Below are 25,473 nucleotides of genomic sequence, written 5' to 3' on the forward strand. Positions count from 1 at the left end.
AATAGTAGTAGCAGCAGTAGTAGTAGTAGCAGTAATAGTAAGAAGCAGCATTGGTAGCAGTAGTAGTAGTATTAATAGTAGTAGTAGTAGTAGTAGTAGCAGTAATAGTAAGAAGCAGCATTGGTAGCAGTAGTAGTATTAATAGTAGTAGTAGTAATAGTAGTAGTAGTAGTAGTAGAAGCAGCAGTAGTAGTAGCAGTAGTAGTAGTAGAAGCAGCAGCAGTAGTAGTAGTAGAAATATGAAGAATGAAGTGCAAAGTTGAAACGCATTATGAAATCAAATGCAGTGACATCAAAATCTTTTCCCTTACATTTTTATTGTACCTTGCTTTTTGACTGTACCATACAGGCTTTGCTTAGTCGTAAGTTTTAGTTGCCATGGTAATATTTTACATTGCATAAGTACAATCAGAACATATAGTTAAAAATGCAAGGAAAAAGTTTTTGATGTCACTTACCTTCTACCTGTGCATCAGGATAGTTGTTAGGCGAGTTGTTTCATGTCGGATGTTGTTCTACGTAACACGATAAAGGCAGTGGGATTGAAAATGAGATCAGTGACGATTTTTTTTCCTTATTAAGCAATTATTTTAGCATATTGATTTTGCTAAATTTTATATTTTACTGATATAATTTATTATATATTTTCCTGAAAATTTTCTCAATATTAAGCAATTGTTTCAGTTTGTTCATCGTCGAGATTTACAATAAGTAGGCCTACTCATACAGACCTAGAACATGTAGCAACAAAACAGAACATAAATAGCAGTATATACAGTACTTTTTTTACTTGGTTATTTAACGACGCTGTATCAACTATTAGGTTATTTAGCGTTGATGGGATTGGTGATAGCAAGATGTTATTTGACGAGATGGGGCAGAGGATTCGTCATACATTACCTGACATTCGGTTGGAGAAAACCTCGGAAAAAATCCAACCAGATAATCAGCCCAAGCGGGGAGCGCAACTCCGGATCGGCAGACAAGCGTCTCAGTCAGGTACGTCAAAACGCCTGAATTACGTGCTCATACTACAAGCGATACAAATCCAACAGGGCTCACGTATCAGCAAGATAATGCACAATCATCAGTCTTAAGGAAATGTTGTGCGGGTTCTTGGGAATACGCAGTGCAGGCGTTTTGACATTTCTGGCCTTTGCCGACTGAGCTACGCCTGTGGCTACAGTATTTCTTAACTTTACTGTCTTGCAAAGGAGCGTGTGTAATTAATAATTAAATTTTTACGGAAAATTCTCCGCTAGTTCAGCATTTTTTTTAAGTTATTGATTTTGCTAAATTGTATAATGTACTGGCAGAATTACGGTAGTATATTTTCCTAAAGACGTTCCACTTAGTAAGCAATTATTTTGGAATATTCCATTTCTTAAGTTTCATAACTGTAATGAAATAATTATCTGTTTAACAAAATATTAGGTCTATGTGTTTCATCTTCTTCACTGCAAACTAGATCTGACATGCTCATGATGTATTGCAGCCGTGGCGAGAACGTGACTCGCGAGACATTGTGGCTCGCAGTGCATTTCGCTTGCTTCTAACCTCCGCCAACCCCCACCATCTCACTCACTGGAGTCAAACTCCGTTCCATTTGTAGTTGTCTCTGATCTGCGAGTGACATATGTCTCTCTCGAAACTATGTACGAAAGTTCCAAGTAGGATGGGAGGACGCATTTTTTTGCTGTCGATTTGATGAGAATATTAAATGTATGATTTCTTCACAAGTATTACGAGGAAAACGGTTGTATAACATAAAAAGGCATTATACTACATATTACTGATGAAACATTAAAAGGTTGTGTTATTATCATCATCATCATCATCATCAACTCTGTACGTCGACCCTTTTTCAGCAGATGTACGAATAATGCGGTTAGCTCTTCAATTTGAACTCACTGATTAACTATGTGATTTCAAATGAAAGCTAGATGTAAAGACTTGACAAATGTTGAACTTTCAAATCTTTGCCAAAAAATAAATATCCGAAGCTTCGTTCTTTCGCTTGCTCTGTTGAAGCCATGTTCGCTACATGTGAAAAATTATTTTCAACAATTAAAATAGTAAAAACCGAATTTAGATCATAAATGACAGACAAATACCTTCGTGATCAACTACGACTGGCAGTAAGTGACATAATTCCTGATTTTGAAACTTTGTCGCAGAGACATTCTGAAGACAGTTGATTTTAGGTTGTGATATTTTCATTTCTTTCTTCGTTACACGTACAAAACATTAGTTTGTAGTCTTGTACTGTATAAAATTATATTTAAGTGCTTGACGTAAGGAAAATGAAAATCCGTTAATAAGTCAGATAGTTGCTTCACTTCCCCTTCGGGTGTCCGCCTCCCTCCATAGGTGGTATGCACGTTGCAGTTTACACAGTGGCTTGGCGCACGTTTACATTTTCGCCACCTCTGATGTATTGTACGTACCTGAATGACTATCATGACGGTGAGACCGAATGTGAGTGCCGACAGTAAGTGTGTGTGTGGGGGGTTGATCATGCCGACGACGGAGCCCATGCACCCCAGAAACAGCAGCATGCCGGTGCCGATCACTTCCGCCGCCGCCATCTGCAGCACCTGCTGCCTGGCCACGGGCCCGAACAGCGAGTCTTCCGCTCCCATCAGCCGCTTGAGCCCTGAGCAAAAGCCCGTACACAATTTATTAACACTTATCAGTACCTGTACCTTGTCATCATCATTGTTAACACTATTATCATCGGAATGTGGACAGGAATTAACTTATTTATTTATTTATTTATTTATTTATTTATTTATTTATTTATTTATTTATTTATTTATTTATTTATTTATTTATTTATTTATTTATTTATTTATTTATTCTGGTGTAGTTAAGGCCATCATGCCTTCTCTTCCACAACACCAGGAATACAAATACAATAATAGAAATAAACAGAAAAAAATACACTATATACAAAATAAAGCTACACAAGAAATAAAGAGAGCGAAAAAAAAAAACACTATAATAGTACATTATGCAACGAGCCTATAATGATAGTAATTAAGACGCGAGTATGTTTATGAAACGAGCGCAAGCGAGTTTCATAATTTACATACGAGCGTCTTAATTACCATTATAGGCAAGTTTCATACGACTTTTTATGCTCGACCATATTTATAACTTGAAATTATTCAGAAGGATTCATTTTATTCGTATCTGACTGAAGATCGGAAGTGACCTTGTGCATAGCTCGTAAATTGTGAGATGTGCGCAGACGCGAAAGTATTGATTTTTTCCGAGGAACAATAATGTCATTGACCTTGGTACAATCTAGAGAATAACATTAACTAATTTTGATATAACCTGGAAATTGATTTAGAATTCAAAAACGAGATGACAAATTGAATTTATTTGAATATTATTTACAATTAACGCTAATTATTATAGTAACAGAACATAACCTTCTGCGACAGTACTGGATTTCCAGCCTCCGTGACGTTTCCCTCGTTGTCTTTCGATTGCATATCCGAGAATAATAGAAAAATTGAACTCTAATGAATAGGTGTACTTTAATGACATGCATTAAAGGACTGCTACCAGGTATATAATTACTACATTTCGGCATGGTCGAGCATAAACAAAGTAAAGCCACACAAAAATATACACAGGTTGCAGTCACACAAACTTTAAATGAGTGATTAAGTATCATAATTAATTGTATCCTAACTAATTAACTAACATAAACAAGAAACTTGGAATTTTAATCTAGAATAAAAAAATAAAAAAACACAAATCAATACTTCTAGCAATATCTAAAAACATTAACTAAGACAAAATTTTCCAATTTAATTTTGAATTGTGATAAAGTCCGGCAGTCCCTGACGTCATTAGGTAACGAATTCCAGAGGCGAGGTATTTCTACAGTATAGGAAGATGAGTATAAAGACGTTCTATGATAAGGGATAGTAAGAAGTGCTTGATGTCGGTTTCGAAGAGTTGTAAGAAATTGAAAGCGCGGTAAGAGATAACTTGGAGTAGAAGGTATGCATGATTCTAAACAGAAGAGACAGTGAATGTATTGTTCTTCGTTCCTTCAGACGCACCCATGAAAGTAACTGGAGGGAAGATGTTACATGCTCAAATTTACGAGTATTGCAGATGAATCGTATGGACACATTATGAACACGTTGTAGTCTCTCAGCTTACGGGTATCCTGAAGAAAACTGGTGTGGTTTGAAAAGAGAGAAGGCTGTTCAGTAGTCTAATATTTATACAGGGTGTTAAAAAAGTATTCAATATTTTAGGAGATGGTAGTATGCATCAAAACAAGAAAAAATGTCTAATAAACATGGGTCCTACAACACATACTTTCTGAGATCTGAATACTTGTTCATAGGAGGTGTTCAATGTGACGTCCATTTATGGCAATGCATTTTTCTGTCCTAAAATACAGCAGACTACCAGATTATCATACCGTAGTTGATGGAATACTGATACGTTACAAGGAATACTGAAAACAAAAGTTTCGTTTCAGATATGAGCGGGGTTCAGCAGAGATGGTGTTGTGAATTTTCGTAATCAGCATGTGTGGGCTGTTGAAAATTCCCATGCAGTTGAAGAAATAAGGCATCAGCACCGATCTCAATCAACGTATGGGCAGGCGTTCTTGGCGATAGATTAAGAGCAATACGTGCTACCATAGAGATTAACTGGGGCTCGTTATCAGGACTTTCTTATTAACGTATTGCCTACCTTGCAGGAGTATGTGCCGTGTCAGCAAAGACTACAGATGTGGTTCATGCATGATTGCACACCAGCACATTTTTTCCGTAATGAGCGTGAACACCTGACGCTGACGTTTCAGGACCGCTGGATTGATTGGGGAGGCCCTACACCTTGGCCTGCACGTTCCTCAAAGCTAAATCCCCTAGACTTTTGGTTATCAAGAACAACCAAGTCAATTTCAAAGAGTTTACGCCGAAGTTCAGAGGAATGCATTGCCATGAATGGACGTCACGCTGAGCACCTCCTATGAACAAGTGTTCAGATCTCAGAAAGTATGTCTTGTAGGACCCATGTTTATTAAACATTTTTTTTCTTGTTTTGATGCATACTAGCACCTTCTAAAACATTGGATTTTTTAAACACCCTGCATATATACAATGCGCTTTACGCTTGAAGAATAGCATTTTACTGATAAATCGCTATTAGGGTAAATAGCATTTTCTCATGATTTCGCAATTTAATAGGAAATCGGTTTTTTTTTCACACTTTCAATTCTGCTAGAAAATCATGCTAAATCACCTTATATATGAAGAAAAATACTCTCTACCCCACAATTAAAAAATTCGCAAATGCAAAATTTTCAGGTCCCTAGTTATAGTTATCGAAGCTTTTCTCTTTCTGTAAGTAGAATACTTATTTACTTACTTACTTACTGGCTTTTAAGGAACCCGGAGGTTCATTGCCGCCCTCACATAAGCCCGCCATTGGTCCCTATCCTTAGCAAGATTAATCCAGTCCCTACCATCATATCCCACCTCCCTCAAATCCATTTTAATATTATCTTCCGATCTACGTCTCGGCCTCCCCAAAGGTCTTTTCCCCTCTGACCTCCCAACTAACACTCTATATGCATTTCTGGATTCGCCCATACGTGCTACATGCCCTGCCCATCTCAAACGTCTGGATTTAATGTTCCTCATTATGTCAGGTGAAGGATACAATGCGTGCAGCCCTGCGTTGTGTAACTTTCTCCATTCTCCTGTAACTTCATCCCTCTTAGCCCCAAATATTTTCCTAAGAACCTTATTCTCAAAAACCCTCAATCTCTGTTCCTCTCTCAAAGTGAGAGCCCAAGTTTCACAACCATAAAGAACAACCGGTAATATAACTGGTTTATAAATTCTAACTTTCAGATTTTTTGACAGCAGACTAGATGACAAACGCTTCTCAACCGAATAATAACACGCATTTCCCATATTTATTCTGTGTTTAATTTCCTCCCGAATGTCATTTACATTTGTTACTGTTGCTCCAAGATATTTGAATTTTTCCACCTCTTCGAAGGATAAATCTCCAACAGTAAGTAGAGTACAAAGCTATTTTGTTGGACAGAGTAAAATGCAACACTACACTCACGATTGAACAGCTGCTTATCGGTTAAATAATTCCCGCATCGAAGATTGGACGATGATCTTCCATTAAAGAACACCGAAGAATCTCACGTGACGAGCACGTGTATTGCTTTACTTGTGTCTAGGTCTTTCACAAGAGCCTGAAACCTCTTCCCACTCGAATCTGTTATCAAAAAAACTTTGGAAAGCCTCCTGAATATCAATCGTGTCAGGCAATAACACCGTTATCATTATGTGAAGCTCCAATCTGATAAGATAAGGCAAGGTCCAATAAATCAAGCTGCCAGAGAACCAGACGTGTGGTTCAGGGATTTTCAGGATTGGTATCAGTGATTGCATTGACAATCTTCGGAAGCCAATACGAGGATCTTGGGGTAATTGAGTGGCATTTGATTAAAGCTGTAATGAGCAAGAAGATTATTGCTACTTCAAAGATAAGCAGAAATCCTAACAAGTGTAATCGGTATACATGGAATCCTGCATAATTACATATAACAACTTCATAAATAATCTGATACGAAAGTGATGAATGACATGAGTGAAACATGACAAGATAGGAATGACGTATTGGCTAACAGTACAAGCGTCTTCTGATTATATCTTTATCAAAGCTTTAGCAGTAACATTGTTTATTACAGGAAAACCTCAATGCAGGAAGTGTGGTTTACATAAGAGCCTAATTTTAAGGGGTTAGGTACAGCTTCTAGCAGCAAAATTTTGGAAATATTCAACACTTTTTTCCTCCATTACTGTATCGTGTACAATAATTAAAACCAGTATGTGTAAAACACTGTCCTGCTATTTGAAAAAAAAAATACGATTTAGAAAAATTATTTACATTTTTTATTTTTAAAATTGAGTTCACTGTGCAGTGATGAAGCGTTTCCCACATACTATAACTCAAAAACTATCCAACATTCTATGATGAAATTTTGTGTGTGTATTTATGCATGTCATATCTACAATATGATGCAAGATCACTTCTCTACCATTGATAGATTGTCTGATAAAAAATTAATTCATTAAAAAATGGTCAAATTTCAGTATTTTCTTCTAACACAAATAAAAAAAATATTTATTAAGGACTGGTCCACACCTGTGGAGTAACGGTTAGCAAGTCTGGCAGTGAAACCAAGTGGCCCGGGTTCGATTCCCGGTCGGGGCAAGTTACCTGGTTGAGGTTTTTTCCGGGGTTTTCCCTCAACCCAATATGAGCAAATGCTGGGTAACTTTCAGTATTGGACCCCGGACTCATTTCACCGGCATTATCACCTTCATCTCATTCAGACGATAAATAACCTAAACTGTTGATGGAGCGTCGTAAAATAACCTACTAAAATAAAAAAAATATATTAAGGAATGTAGTTGAAAGAGCATGATATTGTAAATATGAGTTTCAGCAATAAAATAAAAGAGAGAGAACATGAAAACGTTAACTAGTTTATGAGTTATGAGGGAAACGCTTCATCACTGCACAGTGAACTACCACCATTATGAATTCTGGAAAAAAAAAATATATATATTTTTTTTTTAAATCGTATATATATATATATATATATATATATATATATATATATATATTTTTTCATATAGCAGGACAGTGTTTTACACATACCAATTTTCATTATTGTACAAGATACAGTAATGGAGAAAAAAATGTTGAATATTTCCAAAAATTTTACTGCTGTAAGCTGTACCTAACCCCTTAATTGTATTGTCAAACCTAGGCTAAAGAGGGGAGGGGAGGGGAGAGTAGATTTACCTCCACCAACGTTTTGCGTAGCTATGAAACTTTCATACACTGCTCACGGTCACAAACTTTATAATGTCGCTATCTTACAGTGGCGGCTTCGCTTAATTTTGTTGTCATTCTTGTTCGATGAAAAAAATAAAATAAAATATGTTCCTTGAACACCTTTCCTATTATTGACTTCTGTGACACCGTTCAATTTTACTCTATATAACGCCCCAATTATTCTTCCACGCGTCTTATCACGTTATTTCGAGACAGGCTTACAGATTAAAAAGCATTGATTAAATTTAATTGGAAAAAACTTCCTCACATGCTATAATTTAATAGTAATATACGTTACAAGAGCGGTATGTTGACGTTTTCATGTTCGAGGAAAAGATTGAAAAAGCGAAACGTAGTTGAGCTTTTTTAATTTCCGAGAACATGAAAACAAACATACCACTCGTGTATCGTACATTATTTTGTGCGAAGATCGTTTATTACATACCTGAAAGACGAATTTCTAATTAGTTGCAATGAAATCTCCATGTTGGTTTCTGTTTAATGACGGTAACTTCGGAAAACCAAGATATCTTTCTTCAACATTGTTGCTATAAAATGTTTTCTGTGTTTACTATACTCCAGCAGGCCGTGATATACGTCTGTCTTTTTTTCCCCCAGTCTATAAATGCGAACTTAAAACAAACGGTAAGGTTATGTAATGATTTATTTTTCATTTTAATATTTTAACAATATTATTTATATAACATATTGCAGTAATAACATCGGCATCTGGAATCTTGTTGATTTTTTCACGGCTTCCTTAATGTTACTTGTATCAGGAATGCAATAAGTTTCGTGGAGTAGTAGACTTTACTTAATTTTTGCAAATATTTAAAAACAATAATTAACATTGCAATTTAGGTGAAATTGCAGTGGTAAGTTTCCAATTTATAATTATTACTATGTTAAACGTCTCTAAAAATAATATGTTAAAAGCCTAAAGCAGTAAAATGAATGTCGCGCTTAAGCGGTAAGAAGAGGGAAATTGTTATGTGTGTTACGTTGGGAATACTGAATGTGGTATTTCACACTTACCGCGTATTGGTTCTGTGCGGAAAACAAGCAAATACGCACGATCTCGCACAAACAATCTTTTATGAACTCCCAATCATTAAAAGACTTCCTTCATATTCTTTACAATGTGTTCGGCAATTCGATATGAAACTTTAACAACATTAATACTAAGGCCGTCAGGAATTGCTGCTTCCATATTTTTTTAAGCTGTAATCTAGCTTCATCTGGAAATTAAATTGATGAATTACGTAATCCATTCAAATCAAGTTAGCCTAATATAACTTAATTCCAATTGATGTTACTAATTACGTACCTGATAGAATATTATGCCATAATCAGTATGATGACATTTTGCAAATTTTAGCTTAATATTTTATGGGAAAACCCGCAATAAATATATACTTTTTTGCAAATAAGATGCTTGCAGCAGAACAACTTTCAAATTTCCACATGGTTTATGCCAGCAGCGGAGACTATAAGCAAAGTAGGGAGGGAACGTTTCCTACTCACCCCACATTTGTTTGATTGGCAGACGAGGGGAACGCAGCTGTTTTGCTAAGTCAAGTGCAGTGGTGGGTTCGACACACCTTGCGCTTCAGTAATTTCTCCGCTGTTATTTCTTGTTTCAAAATAATTACAGTCTCTTGTTTATATGAAGTACATGTGTCATACAATAATTATTACAACCACCTACTGTCATTAGGCAAATTATATATTCTTCAATTGTATAACCATTCCTTTACATGTGCACGAAAAATTCTTGAACTGCCTTGTGATCGACATAATAAATTGTGTCTTTTTAAAAACAATACAGAAAAAAAAACAAAGCTCCATTGTCATTTAACTGTACAATATATTAAAAAATATAATGATCAATATAATACATTGTTTTTTAATCAATAAAAAATGTAACTAAGCTCCATTGTCATTTAACTAGAAAACATATTAAACACAATATAATGATCAACATAATCAATTGTTTCTTTGTAAAAACACTAAAAGTAACTGAACTCCATTGTCATTTAACTTTAAAACATATTAAACAAAATATATGAGATATGAATGAAACGAAATACTACTGTAGCCCTATACTGCTAATTTTCTTTTTTTTTTTTTTTTTGTGGCTCTTGGATATTTTTGTTATTAACTAAAACGGATATATTTGGCTCTAAAGTAGAACAACTCAAGATCTGAAGTAGAACAACTCAACAGTAATACTGAAACTAAAATGCATGTCTGTGATCCTAGACCTGGAATATTTTTTGTCATATTCATTTTGGAAAAAAAAACTGCTCACAACAGTAAGTTGAGCCAAACATAGATACAATACGCTTTGCAAATGTGCGCAGATTAGGGAATTGCTCCTCTGGTAGGTATTTAAAAAGATCTAATCCATTTTTCCCTAAACACTTTACTGTCGTGCTCGTTTGCATCTCTATATGGCTCTGTTGCTTGGGTAACATCAAATATAAATGGATTATTGAAGAGACACATCCCCTTGTCCATTGCAATTACTTCTGAAAATCTTTCTTTGAAAGAGGACGCATCAAGTAGGCCTAATATGCACTCAGAGTTATAAATAAGCAAGTTAAGTTCCAGATACTTAATAAAATAATACGTAACTAAACCCCGAAAATACCATAAACATATCTTGTTTTGTATCTTTTCACAAATATTACGAAAATAGCTTTTAAAATTGTAAATAAATACTTGTACGATCATCGAAGTCTGCTTTATGCTTCCGATCAAAGTGGCGTTTAATATTGAAGCGTTTTATATGCGCAATTTTAAACCCGCATATTAAGGAGCGGATTTTTTTCTTTTTGTAAGTAACAAAAAATTATTTTTGCCACTCTTAGTGAAACAGACGTCCCGAGATCGAAACCATACCCGCCACTGAATGAAGCGTGTCTTTACGAAGCACCAGGCGGAGGAGATGGTCGTTGGAGGGGATGGTCGATGGAGTGAGGCAAGGAGGCTTTGAGTGCAGTGGCCCTTCGGAGCCATTTTTCCCCATGGTTGGTTTATGCGATGACGAGTAATTACGAATCTTCAAAAATCAAATTTAGTCAGATTTCTTATAAGAGGAACACTGTAAATTAACCAGTAACGTTATGTAGTTCAGCAGTACCCACCCATCATTGAAAAATAAGTATTAGGCAGGAGCGGCTGCGGAGCTGCAGCACGCCCTGCTTAGACAGGAAAATAAAAATAATATTTATTTTAATTTGTAGAAGAATTGTTACAGCTTTTATTGGTAAATTGCTTTATATTTCATCTGGCCGGGTATATGTCGACTGTATTGGAATTGACACTACATTCAAAGTCGTCCTGGGATCTGCAGGGTGGTCAGCCCATAGAGAGTGTGTCTTGCACGGTCAGGGGGTAGAGAGGTGAAGGGAAGCAGAGGGAAACTGCCGCTGTTTAAAACCCATATCTCGCTGCAGTGGCTTGCAGAGCCAGACCACAAGGGATCTTTCCTCTCCTCCCACACCGCTATTGTAATGCTGCGTCATATGGATTCTCTATTCCCTTCAAACTTAATGACAAAATTGTTATTTTCTTATCACATACGTATTGTTATAGAATCTTATCGAGTTAATATAACGAAATTAATATTCTCTTTCGCCTTATTATTACGTATATATCCAGCCTCCAGCAGAACCTAATATTTGCCTTAACTCAAAATCATTGCACGAGTAGAATCCTTTTGATATAGCACGTAAAATACGAAAGAGACTTCTTTTCCAGTTTTAGAAAATTGTTGACCATCAGTATATTTGAGTGCTGCTTTGGTGTGACTTCTTAATACCGTAACTTAACCAGTGCAAATTTGCAAGCATGAGTGTGTGTGAATTACAGAATATTAATTTTATTTTTCTCAACTTTCCCTTGCGGAGAATATTGATGTAATGAAGTGAAATTAAAGGGTCGTCCGTTACCCGACTTAAATCTTACTTAAGCTTCATCCAGCCGAAATAGTGCATATATGTAAGGAAGTATAACAATGAAATTTACGCTAAGCATTTGTGGTTACGTGGATGTGACCAAAAAAAATCTTTATTTTGTTTTCCTTGCCTCCTCTTCGGTGGTGATGCTGCATGGACTAGGAGTGGTGTGACACATTTAGGACATTTGCCCCTAAAAAGCAAAATGCACGAATCTTCGCTGTCTCACCTGAAAAATGTTGTTTCATTGGCTATGTTATGCAAAACTAACACTGCTGTGCAATTAAGTGAAACGAACAGAACAAACATTCTCAAACATAATCAAGAAGTGAGAAAAAATCGTGAAATTATTTTTAAAAAATATTGATTGTATCAAATTTTGTGGCCAATATGAACTTCGCCGTAGGGGACATGATGATAAAACGATTCGAAGAACCCTGGTGTGTTTCGTGGGTTGCTACAGTTCGTGAGTAATCTAAACGAGTCTCTCCAAAATAATTTGGAACATGCCAATGTTTAAGGTTATTCTAAGACAATTCAGAATGAACTGGTAGATTGTAAGTTGAGTGTCTGCCGATCTGAAATTGAAACTGAAATCGATGGTATTAGTTTTTCTTAGGGATTCGCAAATTGTCCCACAGACATCTCCCAACTAAGTCAGGAAGTTTTGGTTTTTCGATATGTAGTGCATTTATTTTTGTCCTATACTTATTAGTAATAGTATGAAGAAGTGAAATTTGTATGTACCGAAATCTACTGCAGCTCTCCCAATCCACAAGATCACGAGCCGCCACTGGTATTAGGTTTTCAAAAACAATGAAATTGTTTAGTGATGTACGGATAATATATATTAAGCCTGCCAATTTTTATTTCCAAAAGACTTACAGATTCTGAGGAGAAAAGTGTTTTTTTATTTATTTTATTGGGCTATTTTACGACGCTGTATCAACATCTAGGTTATTTAGCGTCTGAATGATATGAAGGTGATAATGCCGGTGAAATGAGTCCGGGGTCCAGCACCGAAAGTTACCGAGCATTTGCTCGTATTTGGTTGAGGGAAAACCCCGGAGAAAACCTCAACCAGGTAACTTGCCCCGACCGGGATTCGAACCCGGGTCACCTGGTTTCGCGACCAGACGCGCAGACCGTTACTCCACAGGTTTGGACGAGAAAAGTGTTAAAATACCAAAAAAAAAAAATTATAAGTAAAGCAACGTGTACGTTCCCCTTAAAATGTTTTGACTATTTTCGCAATAAGGTTGTCACTATTACGTGTGTAGGCTACATAATATAATGAAATATCTTGCGCACAATAAAACGAGCGACAATAATTACCAAAAAATGTTCCAACTGAGTATTTAAGATTTTTATTAAATAGCTGCATATAATTAATTAGTGTTAATTGGCCATGGATAAAATATATGGGTGAGAACTAGAAATTCTGACGTTAGTGTACATGATAATTTGAACATTGGACTAATACAACATTTTTCATTGGACATAAGCCTATAAGTTGGTAAGAATAAGTACATTCTAATATATAGTACTAAATTAGAGTCCCTGTAGTTATGATGACGGTAGTTCAACATGCGTTAGACTATCAGAAATCCTTCACATTGAATTAAGTAAATCTTTTAGCAGTTGGATTCGACCCAACTTCTTTATTGCAGAACCTAAAATTTAGTGCATCTTAAGTTTAATACGATGTCTCATATTCAATATTTGACAGCACAATTAACACAAGACTGTATTCTTGTTGTAGTTAGCTAAGTTCAGGGTTTGGGGCTGCTTTACAGAAGACATTACATTCTGTGAGCATTGTAGTTAGAGAGTAAAGAGAAAGTTTTGCAATGTTTGCAGTGTCCATTTTTCAGATTGGACTTCGGTCCAAACAAGATGCCCTAGGTAAATGATGTAAGTACAGACGTAATTTCCAACAAATATCTTAATATTTGTCAAAAGTTATAGAAAGCCAGAAATTCTCATTATACTTTAAATTTAATACTATTTTACATTACAGGTTTATTTAATTAGGTGAGTATACACAATATACGCCTACACTAACTATTGATAATTTAAAATACTTATTCCAATAAACATGAGAGCCCGCCAATCATTTCAGAACAAATGATCAACAAGCTACATATTTACAGAGTCTTCCTATATCACGCCACGGGACGTACAGACACGTTGCTTCCTACAATGTGCCTGTCATACGAGACGAAATTCAAGGGTGTTTGTAGGGCGTTGCATGCTTTAAGTTTATCACAATTTGTTGTGAGCTACTGAAGATATTATTCATTCGTGCGTAATTTAGTGCAAGTTATGTTTTTCGTAATTGTCTGAGAACACTGTAGGGATTACTCATTTGTGTGTTGTGTAGTTCAAGCTATTGTATTTTTTAATTGTTTGAGAATGCGTACAGCATATTCCAGTGAGTTGTTTTAAGGAGAGAGGATGGTATTTTTTTAACTTTTTTCCTATTTGGTGTAAAGTATTAATTTTTTTGTATGTAGAGAGCTCATAGCTGTGGCAACTCAACCAAATAAAAATATTTTGAAAAAAATTTATTTTGGGGCCCAAGTTTTAAAAAATTTACCCAATGCAGGATTGTACTAAAACAGATATATCTAAACCGTTTTTAAAGATAGATTCAAACAGTTTTTGCAATGTATTTGCAAAAGCATGCTCTACAAACTGTCTGTAACAGAATTTTGATATTTTTTCCTACCTTTGTAAAATAAACAATTAAAATGTAATAACAATTTTCTGATTTCCTTTCTTGCAAACAAACGGACGTATTTTTAAAATGAAATCAATTAACAAAATTCTGTTACAGAGAAAAGTTTCCTAATACTCTAAAGAATGTGAGTTCTAAATTTCATGCATGTATCTTGAATAGTTCAGAAATTATATCCATTTTTGTCTGGCAATGTAGCAAAAAAATGAAGTTACTGGAAACTGATAAAAGCGGGTGTGTGATTTAAAAATCCATAGCGCAGGAAGTTTAAAAATGACATCTCAACATCCGATAAGGGCACAAATACCCACAAAATGTTGTGCAATGCATTCCACACATATCAAAGGGTATTTTAAAGAAAAAAAAATTTTTGAAAATTTAATTTACCGGAAACAACAATAAAAGTGGGCGAGTGATTTAAAAATTCATAACGCAGGAAGTTTAAAAATGGCGACTCAACATCCGATAAGGGCACAAATACCCACTAAATGTTATGCTATGTATTCCACACATATCACAGAGTATTTTAAAGAATTTTTTCTTAATTTACTCATTTTTCACCAAAAAATACCATCCTCTCCCCTTAAGTTATGTAAAAAAAGCAAAGTAAAAACATCCAAGTCATTTCGATCATAACGCAAGAAGAAATTAGTCGAATATTTCATTTTATAAACATTTTCCCTCTAAACAGGTTTTAGTAACTAAAGTTACTATTTGTCTATAGCTGAGAGTACAGTCTTACTATCGAAGCATTTATCAAGTGCTTGGCAACAAAGGACAATGATAAAATAACAAAATAAACTTTTCTTATTTTATTATAATTAACGTTTGTTAGAATCCATACCTATACTCATGTATGCCTGTATAACCTCAAATGTTTAGTTTTCTTCTATAACTCATTTGTTTTATTTCTACCATCTCTGGTTCATTCAATTACGGTAGAGAAAACATGCATTCTGTTGTTGATTAATGACGGTTCATTATGTTGCTAGGCCTATAACCTGAAATGTTCAGTTGTTTTTAAATACAGTAAATTAAATTTCATATATCCGCGTTGTTCTCCTTGCAATAAAGGTAATAACACAGTCTAGTATATACAGTCGCGAAGCTTGGGGTGATTTTTTGCATTTCTCGCGATAGTTGCTAGCCGCTTGGAGCGCTGTGTGTACTAGGAACAATAGACTGTGTCGCTGCCATCGTGATCTAATACAGGCCTTAAGGCAGACCATGTAACTCGCTTAACCCGATCACGAAGGGCGGCGTTTCAACCGTATAAATTAGTTGGAATGCATAAAAAGTAACATATATTTCTCTAGAATGTAGTGTAATTGCATTAATAAAATTTAAAACAATGATTAGGAGACACTTCAGACATAATGCCTTGCGAGTTAAGATGTAATATTGTTTTTGGTGTGAAAATTACGTTGTTTGTATGTGTAATAGACCTACCTGTCTTTATTTCGATTAAATATTGCGAAATTATTGTACATTCATTTATGTACGATTCAATAATTTTCAGTTGCATCGCACGAATATTTAGATATGTTGAAGTTATAGGTTATGTTTACTGTCCCAGTTGCCCCTTTCTGTCTAATTTTAGTGGTCTCCAGTGCCCTGCCATTCATATGGAAATATTATAGGTTATGTTTACTATATCTTATATTCCTAAATTCGCAATTATACATTACAATTAAGCATAATGTCATGTATGATACTCCGCACATTCAATTTTTCTGTATTTTAATACTACAATTGAGTATTGAATTATTGTATTTATATACTACCTAAGAGACGAAGTAACAATCGTACGTACACTAATTTCATAAGAGTGGTATGATAAATTTTCTGTCTTTATCAAGGAAGGTAGATGTGCTATATTAAAATCACAATATAAATTCTTTTTTATTAAACCTCAAAATAGCTTCCATTCTAAACTTAAAATGTTGATGCGAAAAGATTATGTTAACATGTAAAATTCTCTTCACATTAAAATAACACAGTTTTGTAATTATGTCTGCAACATGGGCTATTATGCAACAAGAAGTAAAGGGAACCTATGGACACATTACACTAAATAAAACTTAGCTATGATACGCAATAAAGTTATAATATAATAATTCACTGAGCTCCATACACTGAAATAGAAAACCCGAACATATACTACTGCCTGTTCTAGATCGAAAAGGCATTGACTATGCCGTATTTCGCACTGTTGTGAAAAGTTGTGTAAACTGTGAAATGTTCGTTATCGGTTGTAATAACTGTAAATGGCTAAAATACAATAATTCGAGTAATAATATGAGACAAGGAGACGTTTGTTGCACTATAAATTGTAAGAAAAAGAGGTCAGAGTTATCCTCATTCCGAAAGATCCAGGAAGGTGAGTTTATAAAATATAATGTATACTTTATGAAAATAATATAATATAAACCTTATGTATTTCATATTTCAATAGTGGAAGGAAGGTGTTAATTTTTCAAAAGAACACGATATGAAAAGTACAATACATTTTATCGTCTGCTAGGGAAAGAGTCCGTGATGAGGCGATAGTAGCGATCCTGGTGGCTAGCAACTATCTATGGATGCATATTTCAACTGTCTATGTTTGCATATTTAGTAAGTATTGAGCTTCGCAACTGTATATACTAAACTGTGGTAATAACCAGACTGCGGCCTAGGATCATCAATTCGCGAGACTGAAGTTTGGAACGCACGGAGTATACATGACGTCATGACCCATGGTGTGGGATGGCACAACAGTCTAGTACATACAGTCACGAAGCTTGAGTTGATGAGGGTACTAGGAACAATAGACTGTGCCGGTACTGTTTCACATTGTATGTGATGAGGCGATAGTAGCGATCGTAGTGGTTAGCAACTATCTATGGATGCATATTCCCTACGTATTGAGCTTCGTGACTGTATATATACTAGACTGTGATGGCACTGTGAGAATACAGTTGGTTTCATAAGAAATTACATTACCGCCTTTCTCATTCTGCTTGGCGTGGGTCCTTGCAATTACCACATGTACTTGAGATCCTGTGAGTAAACAAGTATGTTTTATTTATTTTCATTTATTTATTTGATTATTTATACATGCATATTTGTGTTAGTGTTAATTTCGCGGTTTTATAATTCACACTACTGAGGAACATGTCGAAATTTAAGAGTACTAAGAGTTCCCTTCAGAACGAACTTATAGAGAAGTTCGGAAAGGAATATTTTCTTAATAAAGGAAAAAAACACAAAATTTTGCAAATTCTAAAAAAAAAAATTAATAAGAACAGATAGAACTCGATTCTTTCAAAAGCAATAAAGGTACATGGAAAATATTTAATTATACGATCAAAACTGGCCTTCAACATCAAAATCAGAAATAAAACATGAAAAAGAATTTAATCGAGATTTGTGTATAACGTTGGTACATGTCAACATCCCTTTCAACAATATTTAAAACCGTTTCATGAAAAATGTTTTCTTCTGATACGTTGCGAATGTACCTTGTAATTCGGTGCATTGAATTGTGAATAAATGTATTTTATGTAAGTACTGTATTGTCCACCGTTGTGGCTGAGGGATTAGCGAGTCTAACTCCGAACCCAGCGGGCCCGGGTTTGACGGGTTATCTGAGTGAGGATTTTTCGGGGTTTTTCCCTCACTCCTATGGATGAATATCAAGTAACTTCATCAGGCGATTGGAACCCCACTCATCTTCGCCACTTCCTTTCCTCCCCTATCATCCTTTCATTCATCATCCCGTTACTTCTTCTGGTTTTCAGATCGCTCTACAAGCGGCCCTCCGAAGCTGCTGGCTCTCTCGACCGGCCTCCATGGATTGTATTCATGTGATGATGGATAGCTTCTGCAACGGAACCCGGGGCAGACCTCGGGGGAGGACTTCCGCCTTGGACTGTTAAAGGAGCTTTGAGGGGGCGGTTGCCAAAGCAGGAGTGGTATACGGACTCTGTTGGCTGTAGGGGCCGGTCCTTAAGGGGGTCAAGTGGTTAGGTCGGTGCACTGTGGGCACGCAACTCACCCCATATAGGGGGTGTACAATAGACCTCAGGTCGTAGTGCGTGCGATGTTCCCTCCCTCCCTCCTAACAAGGAAAAGAAGGTAGTGTACTGTAATTTTTTTCTGCTCACACACAAATGATTATTTTATATTGTTAAAACTTGTGTAACATAATATAAATTGAAACATGTAATGTTAGGCAATTATTTTTTTGTATTAGAAATGCACTGTTATGTATTATATTTGTAAACGTGAACTTTTATTTTGTGTCCCTTTGTGACTGAATGTTTACATGTTGAGGCAAGGAGTAACTGCACTCTCAATCTCCCATTTCCCTCGATCTACACAACACAGTGGTCCGTGCGTTCGTAACTTAATGCGTTTCGGTAGCCTGCGCCCCATTCTGGTAATAACATTTATGTGTTTTGCGAAGATGAAAGAGGTAAGTGACTTATGAACATCATGATATTACAAAAATTCCAATCAAAATGGTATCTTTCTCGCATCGGAATTATATCACTGAATACAATTCATGCTTGATATTTTCTCTGTGATAATTTAATTGAGCTTCTGAACTCATGTACGTGCCATAAGATAATTTTTCCTCGACTACCATCACAACATACATTCGTTAAATTCAATGAAATAATCGAGAAACAATCAGCAGTCGTATTATAGAAGATAATCTTTCTAGTTACAATCACAGGCGACCATCTTCGACTCCCGACAGCAAGTGGAGACTTATCTCCCTACCAACGGAACAGCCTGCGCGTCCCTTATTTTGTACTTAAGGTTACCTTAAGCGGTGGCCTTGCACCGTTTTGGTCACACGCCCAAATAGTCCAGCTAAGTTTATTGTTCATTTAAATTCCCCCCAAAAATGAGGATGGAATGAGCCAAATATTCCAGATTTGGAAGCAGATATTAAGGAAGATCAGGATGATTATTAAGTGTAAATTAGACTAGTGAAAGAAACTGCATTATAATTTCTCCGCGTCTCCAAACTCTTTTGTAATTGAACTATGCTTGATAGACGCACAAATGCGCATAATTACAGCCAGCCCAAGGTTTAAAAGTGGTGTGTTTGTTTAACAAAGTAACGACAGATTGAAGAGTGGAAAGAACAGCTAGACACTAAACAGAAATACGTGACAGAAATACGTGACAGAAATACAAAGAGTAACTAGAGTCGACGGCAATTCGGAAGGCAATCGATCGTCTGCTAGCGTTTGCGTCGAAAGAGAGAGATAGAGAGAGCAAGGCAGCGTACAACCACAGTGTAGTATATACAGTCGCGAAGCTCAATACGTAGTAAATATACAAACATTAGATAGTTGCTCACCACTAGGATCGCTAATATCGCCTCATTACAGACAATGCAAAATAGTACCGTCGCAGTCTATTGTTTCTAGCGCCCTCAAAACTCAAGCTTCGTGACTGTATATAGTAGACTGTGGTACAACATTGCCACATCGTACTTCACGCGCATGTGCAAATACAAATAGCGCAGGAGAGAATTTAAATTATCAAACGACAATAATGAACTTAGTCGTTGATTACTGTTAACAAGACATCAAACAAATCCTCTTTCCTTCTCTAACAATATTTTTTTGCAAGGTTATCAATCCTACACCACATGCTTCTGCAGTAGTTTCTTGCGCGTTGGCAAAGTTCCAGCCAGCATCAAGATGGCCGACAGCGTTCTGCTCGTCAACGTTTTTAAAATAATTACACACCTTAAGTACTATTCCTAGCGCCTCTCCTTCCATTTATTTATCTTAGACACACAGTATATCTTAGCTTTACTCATTCAATGTATTGAAACACTCACACGTGAACAAATTAACTCGGGAAACACTTGTTACAGACTGATTCCTATTGATTCTACTGCACAAGTTTGTGACTTCACATACCAGAAATGCTACTGCGCATATAGCAGCCGACCGCCTTCCGAAATGCCGTCAACTCTAGTGTAATATGTAGTCAGTATTATTTATTCGCTCGTTTTCATACTCTCTCTCGCTATCATAATATTAATACTCGATCACAACGCGATAACACGCTAGAAATTCCACTTCACACATCATCTCTGTATTCCTCGTCTTTCACTGTTGCTACTTCTCGTCACTGGAACTCTCTGCCGCCTGAAGTCAAGGGCTGCCGAACATTGAAATCTTTCAAAACCAAGTTAGAAAATTATCTTATGACGAGTTGCCAAACTAACTTATTATTATGACAAGTGTTGTATTGCATGTTTCCAAGTATTCACATTTTTTTATGTTCTAGTGATATTTAACTTATTTTATGTTTTTGTTTTCATATTTTCCGATAATGGTATATCTATAATGTGATAAGTTGAGCTATATATAATCATAATTTTCCTTACTGTGTGTACTTAAAAATATTGTATTCATTGTATGCTTTGTATTGCACTATTTTACTACTACTATTAGTATTATTATCATTATTATTACTATTATTATTATTATTATTATTATCAATTATTGTCTTATTTTTTATACTTTGTATGTCTCATTTATTTTGACCTGCTGTTGACATTTTATTATGCTTATTCCTTTCTTTCTGTATGTTATATATTATGTCTGATTTCTACTTACTTGTTGTTTACATTTTATTATTATTATCTTATTCAGTTTTATGTGTAAAATTGTAGTGTATTTTGTAAATTTGTAGTGTTTTTGTAACGCAGTTTTACTCCTGGTTGAGTGTTAGAGAAGGCCGTATGGCCTTAACTGTGCCAGGTTAAATAAATTATTATTATTATTATTATTATTATTATTATTATTAGTCGGCGATGTATGTATTGGAGGGGAAAAGGAATTGACACCCTACCCCATTATCTCCTGGCCTAGTTGCCTCATAAGTGGTGCCATGTTGTGTCATTTGTGAGGTTCAAACCTGTCTTCGGACGTTGACTAAACTATGCAAGCAGTCTAAACATCAGGGGTAGAATAATGAGATAATGTGAAATGCGAATGCTCTTGTCTACCTGTGTAAGTTATAATTGAAATACACAACACTGAAGTCTTTTCGCTGATTCGTTATACAAACGAGTACTTAATTATTCATGCGTCTCCTTCCACATAATTCCCTATTTAATTATTTCAGCAAATAACTCATTTAGATTTTTTCAAGGCTGCTGTTTTGTTTGAAGCGAGTTCAGACGCAGTTTGGTTAACCAGTGTTTGTTCTTTGCTTATTTACTTCGATTCGCTCACCTGATCCACAGTTGAAGCGCATAAAACGGATAAAAACATTTCCGTGCCCTAAGTGTGCATTCAACGAAAAGAGACTAGAACATTTAGAAATACAGCGAAACTTCCCAATAGCGGACACCGCCGGGGAAAAATTAAATGTCCGTTATTGAGAAGTGTCCGTTATTTAGAAAATCGTTAGTATATACAGTACATTAAAATTTCTCATACATACTCAACACTATATTTTACAGTACAGTAGACAGTGAGATTGCTTACAGTAATCATCCAGAGAGAAATCGTACCAGTAAATGTTTTGTAAATGAAATAAACATCAGTCACTATACCACTTCACCTTGCACAAAGAAATCTAGAATTGTTGATTGTTTGTTGTGAATTTTGGATATCATACACTTTTGTAGGAAATATTGTGTTGTGACCGAAACTTGTCTAGCCAATCACCCGAAGCTTTTAAATTAGAATAACCCAACTCTGCAATTTCTAAGGCTTTCTCTCTAATCAAGGTCCCAGATAAAGGCATCTTATTTGCTCTAGCACGCAGAAACATTCTCATGTTAAATTGTCAATGGCAAGCCCCTCAGTTTTAGGAAAAGCTCTTTTTGTGTTCCCATTTGCATTCTCAGTGTTTGATTTTAAAATAATATCCTTGTTTTTCAAAATTTCACTAACCTGAGATTTTCCCAAATTAAACTTTGTGACCAGCTCACGACCACTTAATTTCTCCTTCACTCTATGCTTTACAATATCCACTTTCTCTTTTAGTGACAAACGTTTACGTTTTTGTGACATTTCTAATGTGACTGTACTTCCGAATACTCAACTTGACAAACTAAGAAAGTACGGACTGCTCACGTACAGTATCACAACTAACAACTGTGCTGCTTACCTTCAATAAAGTACAAGAACGTTCAAATGCACGATAATGATTGTTGCAAACAATTCCGTTAGAATTCCGTTTAATTTACAACCGTCTTTTTCTTTTTTTTTTCTTTCAGACTGTCCGTTATTTGGAAGTTTTAATTGTTGTTGGGAGATACATTTCAGTGTCCGCGTCCGTTATTGAGAATGTCCGCTATTTGAAAGAATTTTGTCATAAGGGCCAATGTTATTTTGCAGGGGAATTTTAAAATGTCCGCTATTGAGAGGCGTCCGCTATTGGGAAGTGTCCGTTAAGGAAAGTTTCACTGTACTAATAGGTCTATATCTTACTAATGACGAATACTTGATTATTCGTCATTGATCCATATGAAGTGTGTAGACCAATTTACCGACAGAGTAGTTGCCCAGGGTGCGCAATAGGAGGCTGGTCTACGCTACATCCGCTATGAGATGAGATGAGATGAGATGAGATGAGATACTACAGGGGAATCAGAGCTTCCGGAGAAAACCCCTGTGTTACCTGGTTCACGGGCTTGCCCAACAAAAGTTATAAATAGGGGGTACGAACCCGGGTTTACATGATTAAAAGTCCAGCGCTCTAGCCACTAGAACACCGTGACGGTTACACTTAAAAATGTTACCGGTAATATAACTTACCATTCATTACCTACAAATACTACCCTTCTATAGTTCCGTCCCTTCTATTTCATTCACGGTCCCGCCTATCAACATCCATAGGTTTCGGCAGGATTCCCCACTAATGTTTTCGATTGCCAATGCCAGAGAGCCAATGTGTCAGCTGACCACAAATGTTTTGTGATTCGCTGCCGGAAATACGGAGTAAAAAAAAAATTCGTGCAAGAATTTAGAAGCATTCGTTGTATACAGATACCGGTATTAAATGGCATGGTGAAAGACACTTGTTAGATCGATAGCCCCGCCTACGGCATCTACAGGTTTCAGCAAGACGCCCCAACAATGTTTTCGATTGCCAATGCCAGAGAGCCAATGTGTCAGCTGACCACAAAAGTTTTGTGATTCGCTTTCGGAAATACGGAGTAAAAAACTGTAGGTATAATACTCCGTTTCTAAAATCTGTAGAGTATAGTAACCGAAACAAGTCCTTTGCGCAAGTGGTGAGTGGAGGGGGCCAGTCCAATGACCACTCTGGGGGAAAGCATTGATTGAAGACGAGCGTCTAAAATGCCACCCCTACCTATCACCTTCTGTCACGCGCATCTTACCCCTTAGCGGCCGTGAGCCGAGCAGCCCGCAATACACTCCAGCACTGATATTCTCCACCCAAATGCGTCGATTTACTCCAGAGATTCCAGAAACAGACTGTAGGCTACCAGGAGGCTAAAAGTATCGAAATACAGTAACATAAGAGAGCACATTTGTCTGCATATTCCGACTTTATATAATGAGAAAGTAAAATACAGAATTCTTGGATTATTCAATTCATAATTTTCTACCCAAGTACAGATCCTTCACTGCAAACACAACATACCCAAATCTTCCCTCATTTCCACCTTCCTCTTAGTTTCCGCATAGCCTATGATGCAAGTAACTTAATGTTGTCTACTGTATTATCTTCTTCTGCATGTATCTTTCTTTCCGTTCACCATTCCCTCCAGTAGGCCTACATCCTTTAGTAGGCAGTTTCTTCTCATCCAGTGACCCAGCCAATTCATTTTTCTCTTCTTGATCAGTTTCAGCATTATTATTTCTTCACGCACTCTTTCCAACACAGCTTCATTTCTTATTCTGTCTGTCCGCTTCACACGCTTCATTCTTCTCCATATCGACATTTCAAATGTTTCTAGTCTTTTCTCTTCATTTCGTCGTAATGTCCATGTTTCTACCTCGTACAATTCCATATTCCACAAAAAGCACTTCACTAATCTCTTCCTTAGTTATTTTTTCAGAAGTCCTCAGCTTCTTTTTCTATTAAAACCTTCCTTTGCCATTGCTATCCTCTTGACTTCCTGGCAGCAGCCCAAGTTACTACTTATGGCACACCCCAAGTAGCTACCTTAACCTTTACACTTGATCCTCCGTCTCATTTCGAATTTGCACGTTTACATTTTACTTTTTTTTTTTCTTCCAATAAACATGGTCTTCGTCTTATTTGCATTTATCTTCATCTCATATTGTTTATAGCTGTCATTTAGCTCCAGTAGCATATCTCTTGATATTTCCTCTTCTGCTAACAACGCAATAGGCTATCATCAGAAAATCTTAGCCTATTCACTTTATCCTTCTTCCTTCTACCACTTCTCCCATTTTTCTGGAAATAGTTATTCACTAAATCCTCCAAGTATAACTTATTTTGAACAAGATTGGTCATAAACAGCATCCTTGTCGTACTCCTCTCCCTGATCCACTTCCCTTTAACATTTCCTCTCCTATACTACTGTCCGCATTTCAAGAGAAGATCCCTGCGAGGGGGGTAGAGTTCATGCGGGGTAAGAGGAATGCGTAAGCCAGTAATTCAACGTTCTTGAAGAAGAAGGTGGATAGGGGTGATGTCATTGGCCGACCGGTTCCGTGTTGGGGTCAGGTTATAAGAGTGGGGGGAAAACTCGCATTCCTTGCTCAGATCTTCTCGTGAAATGTGGATAGTAGTTCACCGGTATTCAATTTGAATTACGGACATTTGTGATTTAGGTAATGAAGAAAAAGTCTTCATTTATGTTATAGTTTATAACTTAAGCCGCACTCGGTC

The 25,473-nt window shown here is 36.2% G+C and overlaps 1 protein-coding gene across 4 annotated transcripts in view; it reads right to left on the bottom strand.

Annotated features, from left to right (window-relative positions):
- LOC138697697 (aquaporin AQPAe.a-like) overlaps positions 1 to 25,473 on the bottom strand; it is a 178,792-nt gene that overhangs the window by 17,638 nt on the left and 135,681 nt on the right. For all 4 annotated transcript variants that reach the window (XM_069823167.1, XM_069823166.1, XM_069823169.1 and 1 more), the window contains exon 2: positions 2,448 to 2,656. In XM_069823167.1, coding sequence (XP_069679268.1) covers positions 2,448 to 2,656 — 209 coding nt within the window. The remainder of the gene's footprint in view (positions 1 to 2,447; positions 2,657 to 25,473) is intronic.

Source organism: Periplaneta americana, chromosome 4 (genome assembly GCF_040183065.1).
Source record: "Periplaneta americana isolate PAMFEO1 chromosome 4, P.americana_PAMFEO1_priV1, whole genome shotgun sequence".
NCBI classification, from domain to species: domain Eukaryota; kingdom Metazoa; phylum Arthropoda; class Insecta; order Blattodea; family Blattidae; genus Periplaneta; species Periplaneta americana.